General features: G+C 55.8%; 1 protein-coding gene across 1 annotated transcript in view; it reads left to right on the forward strand.

The window, feature by feature from the left end:
- Positions 1-22,778, forward strand: part of JPH3 (junctophilin 3) — a gene marked incomplete at its 5' end in the record, with an annotated part of 86,631 nt that overhangs the window by 61,228 nt on the left and 2,625 nt on the right. The window contains 2 exons of the mRNA XM_079799319.1: positions 18,052-18,176; positions 20,333-21,213. Of these exons, the coding sequence (XP_079655445.1) occupies positions 18,052-18,176; positions 20,333-21,213 (1,006 nt within the window). The remainder of the gene's footprint in view (positions 1-18,051; positions 18,177-20,332; positions 21,214-22,778) is intronic.

The following is a 22,778-nucleotide window of genomic DNA, read 5'->3' on the forward strand; positions in this document are numbered from 1 at the left end:
GGGCGCTGCGACGGTAGCCCCAGGGGTGTTCGGAAATGTCTCAGCAGCAATCTGATGTATTGGTCAGCCTCGGCCTGGCCGGGCGCCCGGGCCTACCTGGGAGGAACGGTGGGACCAGGTGGGCTCTGGGAAGGCTGCTCCTACCTGTGCGTGTGCTACCGTCTCTCCTGTCCCTGGGAAGGAGGGCCCTCTGAGGAGGACTTCATTTTGGATGATGTGACTCAGTCAGTTACAAGATGGCTCATCATCACCCCCAGGGTTTTCCAGCGTTGCCGACCCCCACATGCCTGAGCTGGGCCTCCCTTCTTCACACACCTCTCCCTGCCCGGGCCCATCACCCCCAGATCCCAGGAACCAGTGAAGCACAATCCTCTGGGCTTTAACAGCATGCCCATGTAGGCACTTTGTGTTCTTTCTCTCAAAGAAGGCCCAGCCTCACAACCTCAGGGCCCACAGCCCGGCTCCTCCCAGGCCCCAGCTTCAGCCTTAACAGGGCTGCGGTGCAGGACCTTCCTCAGGCACAAGTCTGTGTGAGAGTCCTCAGGGCTAGTTCAGGCAGACGCTTGGCCTTCCAGACTCAGCAGGGCTGGAGGGCCTGAGAATCTGCATTCTGGACACCCCAGTGATGCAGATGCTGCCGGTTTGGGCAGCACAGTTGAGCCCTTGACCACCTCTGGCAGGTGCGTCAAGTCTGGTTGGGGTCAGGCACAGGTAGAGTGAGCAGTCCCTTTGGATGGTGTCTGCACTGTTCACAGTGTTTTTATGATCATCGGTCCGGCCCAGGCTTCCCCACCAGCTTATGCTGATACAGAAATAAGGAGCAGTCTGCCCAGGGAGGGCACCTAGCTCACAGCTTGCCAGCTGATTCTGATTGGCGGGTCAGGGCGGCTGAAACAGAAGGTTCCCAGGCTGTGGCCAGAGCCTGGGAAAGAATGCAGTGATTGATTAGTGATGTCTGCCCGGGAGGGGCCATGAGAGCTGCCCCTGGCCTGAATGTTAATCTCATTTCCAAGGCATTCTCTTTAAAAAGAATAATCTTTATTGTTGAAAGTATTACATATATCCCTCTTTTTCCCCCATTGATCCCCTCCAGCCCGCCTCCCACCCCCCACACTAGGCCTTTACCGCCCTATTGTCTGTGTCCATGGGTTATATGCATACAAGGTCTTCGGCTGATTACCTTCCACCAAGCCACCCCCTGAGATTCCGCACTTTGCTCCATGCTTCCATGTCTCTGGATCTACTTGGTTCATCAGTTTATTTTGTTAATTAAAGTATTATATGAGTGAGATCATGTGATACTTGTCCTTCTCTGACTGACTTATTTCACTTAGCATGATACTCTCCAGGTCCCCCCAAACTGTCTCAAAGGGTAAGAGAGTCTTCTTTTTTTACTGTTGCATAGTATTCCATGGTGTAAATGTACCACAGCTTTTTTATCCACTCATCTACTAATGGGCACTTGGGCTGTTTCCAGATCTCAGCTATTGTAAATTGTGCTGCTATGTACATAGGGGTGCATACATTCTTTCTGATTGGTGTTTTGGGGTTTTTAGGATATATTCCTAGAAGTGGGATCACTGGGTCAAATGGCAGTTCCATATTTAATTTTTTGAGGAAACTCCATACAGTTTTACATGATGGATGCACCAGTCTGCATTCCCACCAGCAGTGTACTAGGGTTCCTTTTTCTCCGCATCTTTGCCAGCACTTGTCAAGTTTATTGATTTGTTGATGGTAGCCATTCTGACAGGTGTAAGGTGATACCTCATTGTCGATTTAATTTGCAATTCTCAATGTGCACTTTGGAGAAGTGTCTATTTAGGTCCTTTGCCCATTTTTTAATTGGATTGTTTGTCTTCCTTTTGTTCAGTTGTATGAGTAACTTATATATTTTGGATATTAACCTTTTATCAGATGTATCATTGCCAAATATGTTCTCCCATACAGTGGGCTCACTTTTCATTTTGTTGATGGTTTCTTTGGCTGTGCAGAAACTTTTTATTTTGATGTAGTCCCATTTGCTTATTTTCTCCTTAGTTTCCTTTGCCCTAAGACAGTGGTCGGCACACCGTGGCTCGCCAGCCACATGCGGCTCTTTGGCCCCTTGAGTGTTCTAACGCCACTTCTTCAAAATAGACTTGCCCAGGTCGAAAACCGACTTCTGCTCAGTTTCAGTCGCACTGTACGTGCACGCCCGCATGTGGTATTTTGTGGAAGAGCCACACTCAAGGGGCCAAAGAGCCACTTGTGGCTCGCGAGGCGCGGTTTGCCGACCACTGCCCTAGGAGATGTATCCATAAACATATTGCTACGAGAGATGTCTGAGATTTTGCTGCCTATGGTTTCTTCTAGGATTTTTATGGTTTCCTGACTTATATTATATCCATTTTGAGTTTATTCTTGTGTATGGCATAAGTTGGTGGTCTATTTCAATTTTTTCAACACCATTTATTGAAGAGACTGTCTTGACTCCTTTGTATGCTCTTGCCTCCTTTTGTCAAATATTAATTGAGCATAATGGCTTAGGTCAATTTCTGGGGTCTCTGTTCAGTTCCATTGATCTATATGCCTGTTCTTGTGCCAGTGCCAGGCTGTTTTGATTATGGTGGCTTTGTAGTATAACTTTAAATCTGGTATTGTGATTCCTTTAACTTTGGTTCTCTTTGGTCAAGATTGCTGTAGCTTTTGGGGTCTTTTTGGTTACATATAAATTTTTGAAGTATTTGTTCTAGATCTATGAAATATGCTGAAGGTATTTTAATGGGGATTGCATTGAGTCTGTAGATTGCCTTGAGTAGTATGGATATTTTAATGATGTTGATTCTACCAATCCATGAAATGGTATATTCTTTCATTTGTTTATATCTTCTTCTCTCTCTTTTTTCAACGTCCTGTAGTTTTCTGAGTGCAAGTTTATTCCAAACTATCTTAATTTTTTTGTTGTAATGGTAAATGGGATTGTTTGTTTAGTTTCTCTTTCTGAGAATTCATTATTGGTGTGTAAAAAAGCCATCGATTTCTGGGTATTGATTTTGCACCCTGTTACATTGCCAAATTCATTTATTAGATCTGGTCGTTTTTCGGAGGTGCCTTTAGGGTTTTCTATGTACAATATCATGTCATCTGCAAAGAATGAGAGTTTTACTTCCTCCTTTCCAATTTGGATGCCTTTTATTTCTCCTTCTTGTCTGATCGCTGTGGCTAGGACTTCCAGTACTGTGTTGAATAAGAGTGGTGAAAACGGACATCCAGGTCTTGTTCCTGTTCTTAGGGGAAATGGTTTTAGTTTTTGCCCATTGACTATTATGTTCGCTGTAGGTTTGTCATATATGGCCTTTATCATGTTGAGATGTGCTCCCTCTATTCCCACTTTGCTGAAAATTTTTATAAAAGATGGGTGTTGGATTTTATTGAACGCTTTTTCTGCGTCTATTGATATGATCATGTGATTTTTGTCCTTCAGTTTGTTTAGTGATGTATCCCGTTTATTAATTTGTGAATATTGCACCAGCCTTGCATCCCGGGAATAAGTCTCACTTAGTCATGGGGTATGGTATTTTTAATATATTGCTGGATTCGATTTGCTAATATTTTGTTGAGGATTTTAGCATCTATGTTCATCAGGGATATTGGCCTGTAATTCTCTTTTTTTGTAGTGTCTTTAGCTGGACACTCTCAGGAATTAGGATAATGCTGGCCTCAAAAAGAGCTTGGAAGTGTTCCTTCCTCTTGGAATTTTTGGAATAGTTTGAGGAGTATAGGTGTGAGTTCTTCTTTGAGTGTTTGGTAAAACTCCCCTGTGAAGCTGTCCGGACCTGGGCTTTTGTTTGCTGGGAGGTTTTTTTTTATTACTGCTTTTATTTCCTCATGTTAGGACCACATGTTAGGTTGTTATTGGCCTATTCCGGTTTTCTGATTCTTCCTGACTTAGTTTTGGGAGATTGTACATTGTAGGAATTTGTCAATTTCATCCACATTGTCCAGCTTGTTGGCATATAGTTGTTCATAGTATTTTCTTATAATCCTTTGTATTTCTGTGGTGTTGATGGTTACTTCTCTGCTTTCATTTCTGATTTTTTTTTTTGGGGGGGGGGGTTCTCTCTGTTTCTTTCCTCTTTTTTTCATTTTTATTAATCCTCACCTGAGGATTTTTTCCATGGATTTGTAGAGAGAACATTGATGTGAGAGAAACACATCAATTGGTTGCCTCCTGCATGCACTCTAACTAGGGCCCGGGCCGGGAGGAGCCTGCAACCAAGGTATGTGCCCTTGACAGGAATCGAACTGGGGACCCTTTAGTCTGCAGGCCGATGCTCTAGCCATTGAGCCAAACTGGCTAGGGCTCTCTTTGTTTCTTGATGAGTCTGGCTAACGGTTATCAATCTTGTTTATCCTTTCAAAGAACCAGCTCTTGGTTTCATTGATTTTTTTTTTTTTAGTCTCTGTGTCATTTATTTCTGTTTTAATCTTTATTATTTCCTTCCACTTCCTTGAGGCTTTTCTTGTTGTTCTCTTTCTAATTCTTTTAAGTTTTAGGGTTAAAAAGTTTATTGCTGATTTTTCTTGTGTTTTGAGGTAGGCCTGTAGTGCTATGAACTTCCCTCTCAGGACTGCTTTTGCTGTGTCCCAGAGATTTGGGGTTGTTGTTGTGTGTTCATTTTCATTTGTTTCCAGTAAGTTTTTTCTTTCTTTCTTGATCTCATTGGTAACCCATTCATTGTTTAATAACATGCTGTTTAGCCTTCGTGTGTTTGAATGTTTTGGGGAGTTTTTACTACAGTTGATTTCTAATTTCATTCCACTGTGATCTGAGAAGATGCTTGATATTATTTCAATCCTCTTGAACTTATAGAGACTTGTTTTGTGTCCTAACATGTGGTCTATCTTTGTGAATGACCCATGTGCACTTGAGAAGACTGTATATTCTTCATCTTAGGGGTGAAATGCTCTATAAATAGCAATTAAATCCATCTGATCCAATGTGTGCTTTTGAGTCACTGTTTCCATGTTAATTTTTTTTTGTCTGGAAGATCTATCCAGTGAAGTTAGTGGGGGGTTAAAGTCCCCTACTATGACTGTATTGTTGTCAATCTCTCCCTTAAAGTCCTCTAGAAGTTTGATTTTTTATATATTTAGGTGCTCCTATATTTGGTGCATATACTGTATGTTTGCAAGGGTTATATCCTCTTATTGAATCAGTCCCTTTAGTATTATGTAGTGATCTTTGTTGTATCTTGTGATGACCTTCATTTTGAAGTCTATCTTGTTGGATATGAGTATTGCTACCCCAGCTTTTCTTTCTTTTGCATTTTCATGGAAAAAAATTTTTTATACCTTCACTCTCATCCTGTGTGAGTCTTGTTTTCAGGTGGGTCTCCTGTAGACAGCATATAGTTTGGTCATGTTTTCATATCCATTCAGCTACCCTATGCCTTTTGATTGGAACATTTAATCCATTTACATTTCAAGTTATTATTGATAGGTACTTATTTATTGCCATTTTAATTCTGTATTCCTAGGTTTCTCTCTCTCTCTTTCTTCTTCTCATTATTGCAGTCCCTTTAGCATTTTTTGTAATGCTGGCTTGGTGGTGATGTACTCCTTTAGCCTCTTTTTTTTTTTTTGTCTGGGTAGTTCTTTATTTCACCATCTATTTTGAATGATAGCCTTGCTGGATATAGTAATCATGGTTTCAGATCCTTGCTTTCCATTAGCTTGAATACTTCATGCCATTCCCTTCTGGCCTATAGAGTTTCTGATGACAAATCAGATGACAGCCTTATGGGAGCTCCTTTTTAGGTAACAGTTTGCTTTCCTCTTGCTGCCTTTAAGATTATCTCTTTGCCTTTAATTGTTGGCATTTTAATTATGATGCGTCTGGGTGTGGGCCTGTTTGGGTTCTTCTTGTTTGGGGCTCTCTGTGCCTTCTGATGACAAATCAGACGACAGCCTAATGGGACAGGGCTGGCTGGGGGGTGGGCAGGGAGGCCGAGGGGGGCGGACGAGGCACCGGCAGGCTGTCCCGGCTTCCTCGCGTAGGGGCCCAGGAGGTGAGGTTTTGGACCCCCGAGGAGATGGGGGCTCCAGGACATCTCGCAGCACTTCACAGGCAGACATGCAGAGCAGGGAGATCGTGTTCGGAAGCCGGCTTCCAGCTTCTCTGCCTCAGTTTCCTCACCTGTAAGTTAGGAATAACACTAATTCTATGTATGGGCTGAGCCTTCTGCTGGCTGACCCTGGGCTGCAGGTCCTGGGGATCCCAAATCCAGAAGAGATGGGCTCCAGTCCTCGGGGACTGACCAGTGGGCCTGGCCTCCAGGGCTGGGTCGTGTTCTGGGCACTGGCTCAGGGGTGGGAGGCCTGCTGCACACCCAGCCCTAGTCGTGGGTCCCTCCCTCTGGGAGGCAGGGTTGCCTTGGCAACTGCAGCCAAGGAGGAACAACTTGCTCTGGGCTGGGCTGGCTCTGTCCTCGATATAGTGGTCCGGAAGCTGGACTTGCTTGGAAGGCAGGGCCAGAGGTTTTCTTTCTTTGCCTTGGGATTTGGTTGATAAGAGCATCCCTGAGCCACCAGGCTAGTGGGGTTGGGTTGAGCCAAAGGCCAGGGTGTGACTCCAGGATGAGCCATGGCCAGTGAGAAAGAGCTGCCACAAGTGAAAGGCGTCTGTGGAAGTAGAACAGATTCTGCCTTCGTCTGCTCTGACAGTCGAAACAGCAGATTTCTCTCTCCCGGGCTGGACGCTGCAGGCCCGAGATCCAGGTGCCGCCTGCCTGGCTCTGTCTGAGGCCTCTCGTCTTGGCTGGTGGATGGTGGCTTCTCCCCTGTCCTTCCCTCTGTGTGTGTCCGTGTCCCAGTCCCCCTTTTCATAAGTGGATTAGGGACCCACCCTAAAGATCCCATTTTAGCTTTATTACATCTGTAAAGACCCTACTTCCAAATAAGGTCACATTCATTCACGGGTCCCAGAGGTTAGACCTTCCCATGACGTATGCATATACCCTTTCTAATGCGTGAGATCTTCCAGGAGTGAGAGGGGGGAAACAACACATTTTGAAAACAGGAAGAAGAGTACCCCTGCCTCCCGGTGGCTGTCAGAACCCCCTGCCCTGTGCGGGCCCAGAGCCCCTGGTCTGAGACCCGACCCCCCGTTCCCCTGGGTGCTGTGCTAGAGGGTGCCCTCACCTCCCTGGGCCTTGGTTTTCTCATCTGTGAAATGTCGTGCGGAGATTTGATCCTCATTACTGCTCCCGTCCTGTGTCAGCAGCCCGGCCCTCTCGGCTGGGTCACCCCGGCTGTCAGCACCTCTCCTAGGGCAAAGCCTCGATTGCACAGCCCGCCCACTTCCTGCCCATTTCTCCTCCGTGGCTGAGAAGGTGTGGATGGTGAGACAGACACGGTAGGGGTAGGATGGGGTGGGATCCTGAATCAGGGAACCTGGCAGGCTAATGGACTGGGAGCCACGGGGAGGCACCGGACTGCTGTTCCTGTTCAACAACGGCACATCCTTCCTTAACATGCTGGGCGTCCGTGCTGTCCCCGACCTGCCCAATGCATCCTGGACTCTGCCGCCGCTTCCTGGGACCCCAGACAAGTCCCTCAACCTCCCAGGCCCCAAGTTTCCTCACCTGCAAGAGAGGGCCTCGCTGACCCCATGGCATCGGGACGAGTGGAGTGAGTGCGAGGGGCCTGAGCACGTGGAGGGTGATTGGACCGGGATGGCCGTCTACGGGCGAGAGATCAGACAAGACAGGGCGGGAGCCCGGTGTGCGGCCAGGGGCACCAGAAGTGTTGGCTCTGCTGTTGCTGCCCAGGCTGCAGCTGACTGGCTGGTTCTTAGCCTGTCCATGGGAAGCCGAGTGGGTGGGACTTCCTGTGAAGCCAGCTCTGTGCTCATTTACTTACATAACAGGCCTCGCCGCATTTCCACGATCCTTTACTGAGACACGTTATTCCTTGGCCGGAAGGCAGCTCCTTAGTGCGTACTTAGTAATGCAGAGACAGAGGGTGCGTGGCCCGGCACTCAGTAATGCAGAGACAAAGGGTGCGTGGCCCGGCACTCAGTAATGCAGAGTCAGAGGGTGCGTGGCCCAGCACTCAGTAATGCAGAGACAGAGGGTGCGTGGCCCGGCACTCAGTAATGCAGAGACAGAGGGTGCGTGGCCCGGCACTCAGTAATGCAGAGACAGAGGGTGCGTGGCCCGGCACTCAGTAATGCAGAGACAGAGGGTGCGTGGCCCGGCACTCAGTAATGCAGAGACAGAGGGTGCGTGGCCCGGCACTCAGTAATGCAGAGACAGAGGGTGCGTGGCCCGGCACTCAGTAATGCAGAGACAGAGGGTGCGTGGCCCGGCACTCAGTAATGCAGAGACAAAGGGTGCGTGGCCCGGCACTCAGTAATGCAGAGACAGAAGGTGCGTGGCCCGGCACTCAGTAATGCAGAGACAGAGGGTGCGTGGCCCGGCACTCAGTAATGCAGAGACAGAGGGTGCGTGGCCCGGCACTCAGTAATGCAGAGACAGAGGGTGCGTGGCCCGGCACTCAGTAATGCAGAGACAGAGGGTGCGTGGCCCGGCACTCAGTAATGCAGAGACAGAGGGTGCGTGGCCCGGCACTCAGTAATGCAGAGACAGAGGGTGCGTGGCCCGGCACTCAGTAATGCAGAGACAGAAGGTGCGTGGCCCGGCACTCAGTAATGCAGAGACAAAGGGTGCGTGGCCCGGCACGTGGCCACCAGAAGAAGGCTGTTGGGCTCGTGTGAAATCCTAATTCCCGCACTTGTGTTTCCCTGAATTCTGGCTCTGAGGTATCCGCTTTTTTTTTTTTTTCAGGGAAACCACAGTTGTCTATTCTGCCCTAAAAAACACCTGTCCTTCGCATGCCCATGGGGTGGGGGCGGGGGGAGGCGGGGCGGGGACACACGGGTCTGGCACTGCCCTCCTGCCGGTGGGAGGCGGCCTTGCACGCTGACCGAAGGGAAAGGTATTCTGTGTGGGGCAGGCACCGGCCCTGCCTCCTTGTCCAGCGACCCCAGCCAGGCAGCAGCGAGCCCGGCATCCCTGTACCGAGCTGACCCGTGGCCCCCGACAGACACGTCCACCAGGACCCTTCCTTGGAAAAGGGGTCTGTGCAGATGGAGTTGAGTGATGGACTGGAAATGCAGCCATCCTGGACGCCCTAAACCCGATGACTGGTGTCCTTGTCAGAGACAAGAGAGGAGCCACAGACACACAGGAGAGTCCGTGGGAAGACAGTCTTGGAGGGATGTGGCTACAAGCCCAGGGACACCTGGAGCCCCAGGAGCTGGGAGAGGCAGGGAGGCCCCTCCCGCAGAGCCTCCGGAGGGAGCATGGCCCTGCCCACACCCGGAAGTTGGACTTGGCAGGGGATGGGGGCTCAGTCCTGGATCCCACAGGAGGCTAGTCCCACCCGCCCTCCCCCACACCCAGTCCTGTCTGAGTCTGAAAGGGCCTTACCTGGATGCAGATGTTTGTCTCCTGTGGGTACTCCGACAACCAGCTGCTTTGCCCTCTGGTCATAATGAGGAAACCAGCTCGGCAGAAGAAATCCTAACCCGCCAGCCCCAGCCAGCCGTCGGGAATGCAGCTCAGAGTGTAGACGCTCAGAGTCCGTTTAACCCAGAACAGAGGGTCTGGCTGCAGCACGCTGACGCCCCTGACTCCCAAAGTTGGAGACAGCCGGGCCCAAGCCACCCCCTCGGCTCAGAGACCTGTGTGGCACTTGGGGCCGGGGGCGGGGTGGGCAGGGGAGGGAGAAGGGTGGACGGAGGAAGAATGGGGCGGCAGGAGGCAGGGAGGAAGAGGAGAGAAGGAAGGGAGCAGGGAGAAGGAGCCCGAAAAGGGGAGGAAGGGGAAGAAAGAAAGGAGTTGAGAGGGAGCAAAGGCGCGTTCACACAGAGCCATGCTCACCGTGTCCACAGCAGCACAGTCGCCAGAACGTGGGAGCAGCCGGCGTCCACCAGCGGCGGCTGGATAAGCCTCATGGGCTCACCGTACAGAGGCGGAGCCACGCGGGGGAATGTTATCCCGCCCTGAAAAGCGCTGCCACGTGTTTGAACCTCAGAAACATGACACCCCGAGAAACCAGACACGAAGGCCCCGTGCGGTCTAATTCCGTTAGAGGACATGTCCAGAACGGGAATCCTCAGAGACAGGGAATACATGGGGGGCTGCCAGGCTTGGGGGAGGGGTGGGAGTGACAGCCAGAGGGCGCAGGGTTTCCTGTAGGGGCGCCGGAAACGCTCTGGAATCCGATGGCGATGGTGGCACGTCTGTGAATGTGCTAAAACCACGGAACTGTAAGTGGGTAAACGGTGTGTGATGTGCGCAGACCTCAATAGAGCCGTTAGAGAAACTTGGGGGGGGGGGCAGTTACGAGGTCCAGAGGGCACCTCCACTGTGGCCTGTTCTGGGTCACCTCTGAGGCGTGACAGGGGGCGCCCCCAAGGATGCTGCAGGAAGACGGGGTAAGCCCGGGAGGGCGGGGGGGGGGGGGCCGGTGCTGGGTCTCCGCAGGCTGTGGGGACAGCGGAGCACTGGCGCCTGGCCCTGGCCTGGTCCAGGAGGGGAAGGGGAAGGCGTGGCCCTGGGCGGTCCCCCTGGTTGTCCGGAGACCAAGCCTCCCTGTCGCACCTCCCTCGGGGCCTCTTCCAGGCACAGGGCAGCATCAGCACCGAGGCCTCAACCCCACCGGCCTGGGGCTGTGTGGGCTGTCAGGGAGGAGGGACCTCGTAGCACCGGACATCTGTTTGGTGCCTTTTCCTCTAACTGTACCCAAAGCACATCTCCACTTGGAAAGAGGACCACTCGTGTGGCCTGAGAAACGTGTCTGTCTCCGCCCCGCTGCCGGCCACAGCCCTGCCTGGGCCCTCGGGAGGTGTGCAAAGCCAGGGCTGCTCCCTGCGCAGGGAACGTCCCGGGGGGCCCAGGTGGGTTTCTGCCTGTAGCTCCCTCGGAGAATCCTGGGGCAGCGGGCGGGGGGAGGGGGGGGCGGGAGGAGTAGGGAGAGGAGGCCTTTCTGCCTCTTCCAGCTCCTGGGGCCTCCAGGCCTTCCTGGGCTTGTGACCACCTCACTCGAGTCTCCGTCTCTGTCTCTGTCCTCGCATGGCCTTCTCCCTGTCATTGGATTTAGGGCCCAGCCTCATTCCGTAAGCATGACCTTATCTGACCTAACTACATACGTACTGTTTCCAGATCAGGCCATGTTCTGGTGAATTTCGGGGGAGACACTATTCACCCCAGTACGTGGTCCTTCCCGAAGCAGATGGCTGGGAGGACACCAACCTCAGGATCAGGCCCTTTATCCTAGACTCTGGGCACGATTCTGAGCTGGAAGAGCATTTGGATCATCGACTAGGCCAGACCACCAATGGAATACGGAAGCCCAGAGCTCCGTGCCTGTTTCCTCATTGGTCAGAGAGGCGCCCAGAGCTCCGTGCCTGTTTCCTCATTGGTCAGAGAGGCGCCCAGAGCTCCGTGCCTGTTTCCTCATTGGTCAGAGAGGCGCCCAGAGCTCCGTGCCTGTTTCCTCATTGGTCAGAGAGGCGCCCAGAGCTCTGTGCCTGTTTCCTCATTGGTCAGAGAAGAGTGATACTCCCTGTGCCTGTGTTATGTGGTCATGGATGGGGACATGAGTGCTTTGGAAAACAGTGCCAGGTGTCCTGTTGCAATGTGTGGGAGACCTCTGACCCCAGGACAGGGCATCTGCTGGGATACAATGGGTTTGAGGGCCAGTGAAGGTCAGCCCCTCCAGGACGGGGCTCAGCACAAGCCTCCCAGCATCCCAAGGCCCCTGTGCTGCACCCCATCTTTCCTACTATGCTTCCTTTTCTGCTATGCCTCTTTCCACGGCTGAGGCAACAGCAAGCACACAGTAGGTGCTGACAGTCCAGGGATGTCAGTCTGAGTGGGAGACTCTAAATTCTGTGCCTCCTCACAGTTTGAGGGATGCCAATTCCCGGGTTTGCCCCTGACTTGCCAGTCAGACACTGGGGGTAGCCAGGCCAGGAGGGTTTTATCCCACCTCAAGAGACCCTATCTCCAAATTAAAGCCACATTCCCAGCTTCCAGAGGACAAAATTTGGGGGGACACCATTCAACTCAGTATAGGTGCTAAGAGGGGACCTGGGGGGACATGGGAAGGTCACCCCATGCCCCACCTATTTCTGTGTCTTGTGCATCTGTGACCTTGACTTAGATGTCGCCCCTGAGGTTGCATATCCATCCCAGGAGCCTACAAGGGCCGGCTCCCATGTTGGAGGAGCCGCCCCCACCCGCCCACTGGTCAGCAGCACACAGGGACCCGGCTAGATTTCATGGCCTGGGTTCCCAGCTGGTTGGGGGAGCAGGACAGAGGGTGCAGGCCTGAGTAACATTGGGGGTGGGAGGAAGAACGTGATTGAGATGCAGCCTGTGGAGTGGCCAGCAAGTGAGGAGGCCCCCGGAGCTCACTGTTCTTCCGACCCCTCCCCCCCCCCCCCCCCCGCACCCGAAGGTGTCAGCCAGAGGGGACTTGGCCCCTGAACCCTTACCCATCGGGAGCTTGGCTGCTGGCAGAGCCCTGGAAGTCTCACTTAAAGTTCACCTTCGCAGTACGCTGGGAGGTTTTCTCTATTAAAAGCACTCGTCTTGATTGAATTTTATTTTAAGGTGGGTACAGCATTTTCTTTTTATGTATGTGTGAACGTATATATGTAAATACACGTATGATGTTGGTGGATTAACGTTCCTGGTATATTTACTAAGTGAAGCTGTGAAAACCAATAGTGGCCCCTTCAGGGGAGTTTCCCACTCGCTTACTTGTGCTGTGCATGTAGGGGGCTCTGAGCAGGGGGGAGCAACATGCCCTCCTGTCCAGGAGTGCAGGCCGCGGGGGCATTCATGACAGGCACCCATCCAGGGTGGTCGATGGGCGCTGTGACGACAGGTTCCCAGGACCTGAGGAGTGGAACGACTTGCACGCTCCCCATGCTCGCTCTGAGGCGGGCAGCAGAGTCTCAGGCTCAAGGTCAGGCCATGCAGCGGAGCCTGGGGGTGCCCCGAAGATGCCATGTGCCAGGGGCCCGCCCAGAAGCAGATCTGCCTCCGAGAGTCAGCCAGGTGGGAAGGGGTGGTTTTATTTCCAAGGTCCAGGACAAAACAGAAGCACTTGTGGTGAAAGCATGATCTTCGCTCGACCTCTGGACACGCCCCTCCCAGGAAAGGCCGCTGTCACTGAGCTGCGTGTCCGTGAAGGCAGGACCGGAGGACAGCACACGTGTTTGCACGCGTGCTGCTGGGACGCGTGTGTGCAGAAATGCTTTGGAACGATGCCCCGTTAGCCCGACTTTCGGGGAATTTCAGCTGAGATCTGTGAGGTGGGTGCTTGTATAATAAGCAAATTCACGTCATTCCTTTCTAAGCGAGGAACCATCAAACTTGCTCCTTTAACAACACAAAATCTCACACTCCCGTTTCCCTGTAACTTCATCCTGTGAGCAGCCTTGTCCAGTCCAGCCTGCTGCACTTGGCTGTGGACTTGGGCACACTCTCGCTCCAAAGCCTCTAACCGCTGCTCCTCAACCATCATCCATAGCTCCCCATTCCCCTGAAGCCTGGCAGCCGCTCATTCTACCCTGAGCTGGCCCACCAGCCTTTCCCTCTGCAATCGGGCCATGGTCCCGCTGTCCCCTCTCTTGGGTGGTCAGGTCCGTTCTTTGGGCTCCATATTCATCAGCATCCGTCATGGTCGGCAGCAGTGACTGCTGGGGACGTGGAGGTCTGCCGTTAGCAGGCAGCAGACAGTGTTCTGCCTCACATCTTGTCAGGATGAAGCCTGCCCCAAGCCATCCAAGCTCGACCTCAGGGGAGACTCTCCGCGGGAGGGCGCTGGGCCCTGTACCAGACCTGCGATGCGGTCTGCAGGGACCTCGGGCTCCTCCCTTTGTTTTCACGGAACTCTTGCGCAGCCTGGCAGCCTGCAGGGAGGGTCTTTGCAAGATGCCCCCAGGGAAGGCTGAGGCTGAGAGACTTCCTTTTCCTTCAGGGGCAGACTCTGGCCTGCCCGTCCCTCTCCTGGGCACAGCTTTGATTGTGGCTGATGTGCATCCTTATCCTCATCCATGCTGTTCCCGGCTCGCCTTGGCCTCCAGGGAGCTCGAGCCCTCCAGGTGGCCAGGCCCAGGCATGACCCCCTGTTTCCTGCCTCTATCCATTCCCCTCATTCCCTCATGACCTTCAGTTACTCTGTTAGTGGTTTGTCTGCCTACCCTTGTTAGAAGACAATGGAGTACAAGATAAATAAATGCTGTACTGACCAGGGTGACTGGGTCCCCAGCCTTGTCCACCCTCCTTGGCCTTTTAAACCCTCCATCCTTGAAGCCACCAGTTTGGGGAGGCCCCACGCCCTCTCCCCTGACTGCCTGGCCACTCACTGTCTCCATCGCTCAGGTCACAGCCCCTAAAACATGCTTATTTTTCAGGATTCCATCCTCTGGACACGAGCGCATTGTGTGCCCCTTGGTGTACAAAGGTGCGCGGGTGGCTCAGGGCGGACGTCACCTGCTCGGGTCCCAGCCAGACACGGGGCTTCGGGGACACACGTCAGGTCAGCTGTGATGCTCCGTTGCCAGCTGATTTCCCCGGCCCCCGGGATTAGGGGCCCTCGGCCAGCTGGGGAAGGGCCCGGTGTCCGACACAGCGCCACGCGCAGTCGAAGCATGTGAGGGTGGGAGGTGCTTAGTGAACACCGAGTTGTCGCTCAGAACCCCCAGGGCTGGGGGCGCGGGTCGGAGTGGGGAGGGTCTCCTTTTGGGGTGACAGAAATGTTCTATAGGCAGAGGTGGTGGCTGCACAGCACTGTGGGTGTGCTAGCTGCCATGAACCGGACACTTTTCGATGGTTTACTTGATGTCATGTGGGTTATACCTCGATTTTTTTTTTTTTTTTTTAGAAAAGGAAAAAGAAAACCTTAAAAAAAAAAAAACACCAAAAAACTAGTTGGGCGTGGCATGTCCAGAATAGGCCAATTTACTGAGACAGAAAGTAGCCTGGAGTTGCCTAGGCCGGTGGGCAGGTGTTGGGGGAAATGGGAAGGGTGTTACTACTGGCAAAGGGGACAGGGTTCTTTTGGGGGCAAAAATGTTCCGAAGTTGATTGTGGTGATGGTTGCAGGCCTCTGGATACACTAAAAACGGCTGGGTTTTAAATGGAAGATTGTAAAGTATGTGAGTTATATCTTGGTAAAAATTATTACTAAAAACAGAGAAAACCCTGCCTGTGGCACGTCCTGGAGAGAAAGCACACCACACCCCACGCCAGCATCCGTGAGCTCAGAGCCCGAGGGGAAAGGGGGGGAGGGGGAGGGGGCTGCGCCACGGCTCCCGGGCGCCCTGGTGGGATTGAGCCACGTGCTGCCTGCCCTGCTTTTCTCCCTCGGGACCAGCCGCGTTCGGACGGCCAGTGTCTTAGCTTAGGGGCGGCACAGAGCCTCACGGAATCTGATGAAAGGTGTCACCCTCTGCTCTGGGGGTTGGGGGATGCATGTAGAGTATTTTGAGTATAATTTCAGGGGACACCCCAAAGGCGCCCAGTGCGGAGCCTCGGTCAGCCTCCAGGTCTCGGGGCTGGGGTGTGGTGGTGCTCTGGCTGTCCGCTCGCTGGGTCTCAGCCCGGGACGATGCGGGACAAGTGGCGGGGCTGGCTCTGAGGCCTCTGCTCCGCTCACCCTACCGCCGGCCTTCCCCTCGGCACGGACACTCCCACCTGCGTGTGCCCGTGGAGGCTCCCACCGGCCTCACTGGGTCTGACTCCCACCTCGTTTCCCACGTGGCGACGCTGACAGCTCTCGGGATACAGACGCACCTCTCCCAGCCCACGTTTTCCATAAACTCGTGGCTGTGACCTTCGGGAGCCGGAGCTGGGGCTCGCTGGCTTCAGGTGGGCGTGGCCCTCAGAGGCGTGTGGGTGGGGAGGGGCCAAAGGCTGCAGTAATGATTTACCCAGTTGATTGGTTATTGATGCAAATTCAGTGTTAATAGTTGGTGCTTTATCGATGGCTTTGTCTCCACGAGGCTCCTGCCCCTCGTCTGTTGTAATTACAACCACAGGCTTCCCCAGGAATCTTCTAGAAGGTGGTGCTCCTCAGCTCTGCCCCAAGGGTCACGGGGTTGCAGCTGTCCTGAGTGACTGCCATCTTTTCCCAGCTTCTAGGAGAGAACTCAGACAGACGCTACATTTTGCAGGGGTTTCTCTTCCGTTTGGGGCCTGCTGCTGGCGGGGCAGCGGGTGGCGGGCGGCGGGACCCTGGAGAGGAGTTCTAACGGGGACCCTGGAGCTTGGAGACGGCTGCGCTCGGGCAGCCTCAGCAGCTCCCTCGTTCCCTACACACATGTTCGTGCTGTGATTGACTGTGTGTCTGCATGTCATACATTTGTTTCTTATAGCGAAGGTGTTCCTAGTTATCGGTGGGATTTTGAAACAAGAAAGCCTGGTCCCTCACGAGGAGCGAGGGGCCCCCGGGGTAAGCCTGTGGACGGAGGAACTTGGGGGTTGGAGGGTCAGGCTGCTCAGAGGAGCCTTGAGAGGCGACCGCTGAGGCGCAGGCTACGCCTTGCCTTGGACTGGTCGCGGGGCCTCGGTTTCCCTGGTGTTGGAAAGCAGTGCCCTCTGGGCCCCGGGCAAGTGAGATGTAGGGACTCGTGGCGTTGCCCTGCCTTGGGCACCCGGTCCAGCCTCGCTTTGTAAAGGGAGGCTCATGTGGGCCTCCGCTGAGGAGCAGAGTCCTGGGGCCCCTGGGCTAGAGACTGGGGGCAGCAACATCCAGCCAATCTGCTGGCCGCCGTCAGCGCACCCACCCTGGCGTAGGCATCACCGGGTCTGCCACTTGGTGCAACGTGTGCAGAAGGTGTATTGACGTGAGAGCAAACCCATTCTGATCCCGTCCCCCACACCCAGCCTGTGCTTGGGGCCTTCATGTGCCCCCCCCCATACATTCATGAGATCAGTGGTGTCACTGACTCCGTGTGACCAAGGGAGAAACTGAGGCACAGATGTGTGACTTCCGCTGAGCCTCTCGGCTCCTACGTGGAGTGCCACGCCTGTGCTCCAAGTGGCGCCATCACCCTCGGTCAGGTGCCGGGGGAGTTAGCCTGGTCTCTGGGCAGAGCCCGTGGGAGACAGACTTGCTTTCTCCCAGCATCTGGAGACCACACTTCGCGCCCACTCTCTCAGCCTGCCTCTTGCACACACCTGGGCTAGAGAGCAGCTGCTAGAAGGTGCCAGGTGATGGCTGAGTGCGCCCCTGGCCCCGTGCGGTGGGGTGGGGGTCGGAGTGGAAGGAGTGCCGGGTGGGTGAGTGTGCCGGGGACCAGCTGCAGGCCCAGCGCGGCCTCCCGGGAACGCCTTCCCAGCTCTCAGCTCACCTGGGCCTCCTCCTCAGGGGGAGCCGGGGGTGGCAGTGCCATCTGCTGGGATGAGCGATGGGCAGCCTGGGCCCAGGAGAGTGGGCGTCTGGACGTGTCTGGAGAACCCTTCTGTGGCGATTCGGCTCCTCCCTGGGCCTGCAGCCAAGCCTGGGGCTGGGGGAGCGTTTCGTTCCTTATGCCCTTGACCTGCTGAGTGCTGACGGGTCCACCACCAAGCCTGCCTGTTCCTGCTCAGAAGCCTGGCTGCCCACTCGCCCCTTGGGTGTGGCGGGGTGCAATTGCCCCCCAAACTGTTCATTTGTCAGGTCAACATTGATTAAGCACCTGCTCGCTCCTGGAGACTCAGAGATGAGTCAGCGGTCTCGGCTTCGGTGTGTGGGGCGACCCAGGGAGGAGGGCATTCCTGCGGCAGGACCTGAACTCCACTGGGACCCGGCCCCGCACAGGGGTGGCGTGCCCTGTGCCCAGTGATGTCCGCTGAATGAGTGAAGGAATGAGAGATCCGGAAGTCTGAGGCCACTTACCCCAGGGGAGCCAGCATCCTGTCCTGGGCCAACCCACTGTGGGGATGGGCTGCCCAGCCCCCTCTGCCTCCTGTGCCCTCACTGCCCTTCCTGTCTCTCCCCCAGGACCTCCCACTCCCGGGCCAAGGCCGAGGCAGCCCTCACTGCGGCTCAGAAGGCCCAGGAGGAAGCACGGATCGCCAGGATCACTGCCAAAGAGTTCTCACCTTCCTTCCAGCACAGGGAAAATGGTGAGTCGGGTGCCGGGCGATGGGGCAGGGTGTCCTCCAAGGCCACATTCCAGCAGGTGCTGCCTGCCGCCATCTCCCCTCGTGTCCACGCTCCTTCCCGATGATGGGTGTCCCTGCAAGGGGCCTCGGCACGCTCCTCCCTCACACGTGTCAGCGTGTGTGGTCTCAGCATCTCTCCCTGCCTCCAGGGCTGTGTCCCTGTGTGCACGCGTTTCCATGCATCACCCTCCTGCTTTCCATGATGGTGAATGTCTGTGTGCTCTGCGTGAGCATGTGGCCTCTCCCTGCCCTTCCCCCAATGTCATGCTAGAACTTTCTGTGACAAACCCAACTATTCTGTAACTGCTCTGTTCAGAAAGGTAGCTGCTGGCCATGTGGGGACTGCGGCTAGCTGGCTGAGGCCCTGGTCCTTAGTTTCATTTGATCAGAACTGATCTACATTTAACTGCCGATAGCCACGCGTGCCTGCTGGCGGCCACACTGGGCAGAGTGGCTCATTAACGAGGGGAGCTCCCGCCATGTCCTTCGGTGGGAGCTGAGGAGCTAGGAGCCACTGCAGGTTGCAGATCTGCGACCCTCGTCCTGTCTGGGGACCAGGCCTGAGGGAGGCAGGGAGGCTGGAGAAGGCGGGCATTGATGAGAGAGGGGGACAGCCGCCTGTCTCCGCTCACTTCCCTCCGGCCTCACTCTGAAGCTTCTTCTGCAGCGGGAAGCCCTGGAGAGCAGTTGGTGGGGCTAGAAGCCGCTGGAGGTTTTAGGCCGACATCTGCCATGCGCAGTCTGTCCTGAGAACACGCCCGAGCTCTCCTGGAGCCGGAGCTCCTGGCCGCCCTGGGAGGGTCCCGGCCTTCGGGGCAGCTGAGGGAGGCCGCCCGCTTCTGGGAGACAGGAGGACCCAAGATAAGGGACAAAGGTGCTGGAATTCAGCCACACATGTTCTGCTTTGCATTTTCACAAGGATGCTTCCAGGAATGTCACGCGCTCTGCAACTAATTTTAGCTGAGCACCGTCTCCTGGCTGGTGGCGCTGATAGGGCGCTGGAGCTGAGCATGAGAGCACCACTGTGGGGCGCGGGGTTCACGGGACCCTGCAGGGTCGGTGTCCAGGCTTGTCTGGGACCCTAGGGTGTAAGGCACAGGGGCTTGGGCCCCAGAAAGTCCAGATCACAGTCGGGCAGGTCAGGGAAGGGATCATGGGAGTCCTGTGATGGGGCCAGGGCTCCCCAACCCAGAGCCATAGGGCCCCCCACAGGGAGGGCTCCCTCAGACACCCCCTGGCCTGCTTCCCTCTCTGTGCTGGGAACTGGGGAAGAGGGGGACTGCAGCCCAGCCTGTGTCCCCATCCCATGGCTGCAGAGGTGTGGTAGTTGAATGAGATCTGGACTCACCTGGCTATCCCAGGTGTGACAAATGGGTGCAGATGCAGGGGGACTGACTACTTGCCCCAAGTCCCAGCACCTATCTCTAGCACATCCAGGACCACATGGGACTCCCCTTGGCGGCCTTCGCCCTTTCAAACACCCCAGGGACTGTTCATGGGCGTTTACAGCTCTGCTTTGTTCTGGTCACTGTCTCAGGCCCCCATGCATGCCACCAACAGCATGGTGGATGCCTCCTCATAAACGGGGGGCCCAGCCCCTGCTGAGAATTCTGGCCACACCGAGGGTGCTGTGTCCCCTATGGCCTTCTTCTGCCCTGGTTCAGAGGCTCCAGCAGGGAGGGGAGCCCAAGCGGGGGTGGGGCAGGAAGAACAGGCCACCAGAGGCCTAGGCCACCAGAGAGGTCAGTGTCCGGGGCGGAAGGCCCCCCTCCCCAGGCCACAAGACCTCGAAGGCCACCTAGCAGGAGATGCTTCCTTTCATCCTCAGGAGGGGCCCATGGGGGGGGCGGGACCTGAGACCCCCAGAGTAGGCAGGGCCCCAGTCCTTGCACACTGAGCCTTGGTCTGCCCTGCAGCCGGGCTGGGGCCAGAGCTGCTGCCCACCACTGCCTGTTGTGACCTGGTCGTCCTCAAAGCACCTGTGGGCGGAGGCTTGGGGTCCATGGAGGGGCTTTGGGAACCACTGTGTCCCAGGCTGTTCTGCCATCCTCGGGCGAGACCAGGCCTCCGCACGTGGCTGAGTAACCAGCCTCTGTGCTGCCCGTTCCTCCGCCTAGGGCTCGAGTACCAGCGGCCGAAGCGTCAGGCTTCCAGCGACGACATCGAGGTGATCTCCATGGGGACGCCCATGCAGCAGGAGAGCCCGGAGCTGTACCGCAAGGGCACCACCCCCTCGGACCTGACCCCCGATGACAGCCCCCTGCAGAGCTTCCCTGCCAGCCCCTCGGCCACCCCCCCACCAGCCCCTGCCTCCAGGAACAAGGTCGCCCACTTCTCGCGACAGGTGTCGGTGGACGAGGAGCGGGGCGGGGACATCCAGATGCTCCTGGAGGGCAGAGGAGGGGACTACGGCCGCCACAGCTGGGGCGAGGAGAAGGCAGGGGCCTCCAGGGGGGTCCGCAGCGGAACCCTCCGCAGTGGCCAGCCCGCGGAGGACTTCCGCACCCGGGGCTCGGGCCACAAGCAGCCCGGTAACCCCAAGTCCCGGGAGCGGCGGACGGAGTCGCCCCCTGCCTTCTGGACTTCCCACCCTCGGGCCAGCAACCCCAGCTCAGGGGGCGCCAAGCTGCTGGAGCTGGACGAGGAAAAGCTGAGCAACTATGAGATGGAAATGAAGCCCCTGCTGAGGGTGGACTCCCACGTGCAGGAGGCATACCCCCAGAAGAGACGCTACAGTAGGGGGGCTGCCTGCCGGGGCCTGGGCGAGGACCGGGGCTTTGGGGCACAGAGACTGAGATCCAAGTCCCAGAACAAGGAGAACGTCCGGCCGGCTGCGAGCGCGGAGCCCGCGGTGCAGAGACTGGAGAGCCTGCGGCTGGGCGACAGGGCCGAGCCCCGGCTGCTGCGCTGGGACCTGACCTTCTCCCCGCCCCAGAAGTCCTCGCCCGTGGCCCGGGAATCAGACGAGGAGAACGGGGACGAGCTCAAGTCCAGCACGGTGAGTGGATGCCTGTGGGGAGTGAGAGCCCAGGTCCGTGCCCCACCTGGAGACTTCCACGGAGTCCACCTCTAGCTGAGGGGTGGGGTGGGGGTCAGGAGCAGCCCCCGGGTGATGGCCTTGGCTTCCACAGGATGAGGCCCTCCCCCCCTCCCAGGAAGCCAATGCAGGGCTGGGTGGCATTTCCTTCAGACAGAGACTCAGGAGGGTAGTCACAGGCTTGATCCTTTTAGTGAAAGCACTTGGCAATTTTGGAAGCTCCCAGAAAGAGAAGGGCAGCATGGGACCCCAGCCTCGCCCAGACCGTCCCCAATTTCCTCCAACTTCCCTGTGCTGGAGAGTGCCTCCTGTAAGCCCTCACCACTGTCCACGAGGTACCCCTGTCCAGGAGACACACAGAGGGCCAGACGCAGAGCAGGGGGCGTCGGGCTGGGTCAGGTCCTTTGTCCAGGCTACATCGCTGACCTGCAGGCCAGGCACTGTGGTCCCATCTGCCGGGACACACGTGTCCTGCTCCAAAGCCTCCTTTCTAATGGTGAGACGGACCGTTCTGTGAGGCTGTCTACCCCACAGCCCTTCCTATAAAGCCGCGGTTCTCGGAGTATGGCACTGCAGGGCACTCTGGGAGTTCGTTAGAATGAGGCTCAGGCCTGTGGGATCAGTGGCTCTGGATGGGGCTGTAATCCAGGTTGATCAGGCCCCGTGGGGGACACCGGAGCTGCCCAGGAGTGAGGACCGTGTGTCTCAGGTGCGAAACTCACCTAGAAGCACTACTCCCAAGGCGGATGGATGCAGTGATGGGCAACCTTTTGAGCTTGGTGTTTCAAACTTCGCCAAAAAACTGAGCATAACTCGGGTAGTGTGCCACTTTGAGGAAAAAACATTATTTCGCGATATTTATAGTTTAAATAACATAAATGTTTCATCCTCGGCATGCGGCCGCCTCAGCGGCCGCGTGTCATCAGAAATGGCACTGACACGCGTGTCAGAGGTTCGCCATCACTGGATTAGAGGAAAGAAAAGACACCCTGGGCAGGACCCTGTCAGGGGCTGGGGAGAGCTCTTGCACCCAGAGGTACCTCCTGGGACCCTGTCAGGCGGCTTCCGCCTAGAAGCAACATGCCTTGGTCCCTTGGAGCAGCGGCAGCAGAAAAGGCCACTGGAACACACTTCAGACCTACACCCCAGGCTGATGCCTGTGTGGCCCCACACGATCCCGCCTGGACCAGTGTCAGCCTATAGGGCCTCCCGCACTTGCTGATGGGCGCCGAGTGCCACAGTCCCACGTGTCCAAGAGGAACGCTGGGGGCCTGCCTCGTGGGCATGCAGAGCCCGACACCTGCACTCCATCCAGACTGCCCCCTGGGACTTAGTGCCGCTGCAGGGCAGGGGCAGGGTCTGCCCGTCCCCAAGGAGTCCCATTCCTCATCTGGATGTTGTCCCTTTGGGAGAGAAGCTTCCTATCAGAAGACAGCCTGCTGGCCCTCGAGGCCATTTCTGCTTCCCCTTGAAACCACTGTGAGCACGTCTTCTTGCTGGTGGGCTGGTTCCTAAAATGCTTCTGT

This window comes from Cnephaeus nilssonii (genome assembly GCF_951640355.1).
Source record: "Cnephaeus nilssonii genome assembly, chromosome: 20".
Taxonomy (NCBI): domain Eukaryota; kingdom Metazoa; phylum Chordata; class Mammalia; order Chiroptera; family Vespertilionidae; genus Cnephaeus; species Cnephaeus nilssonii.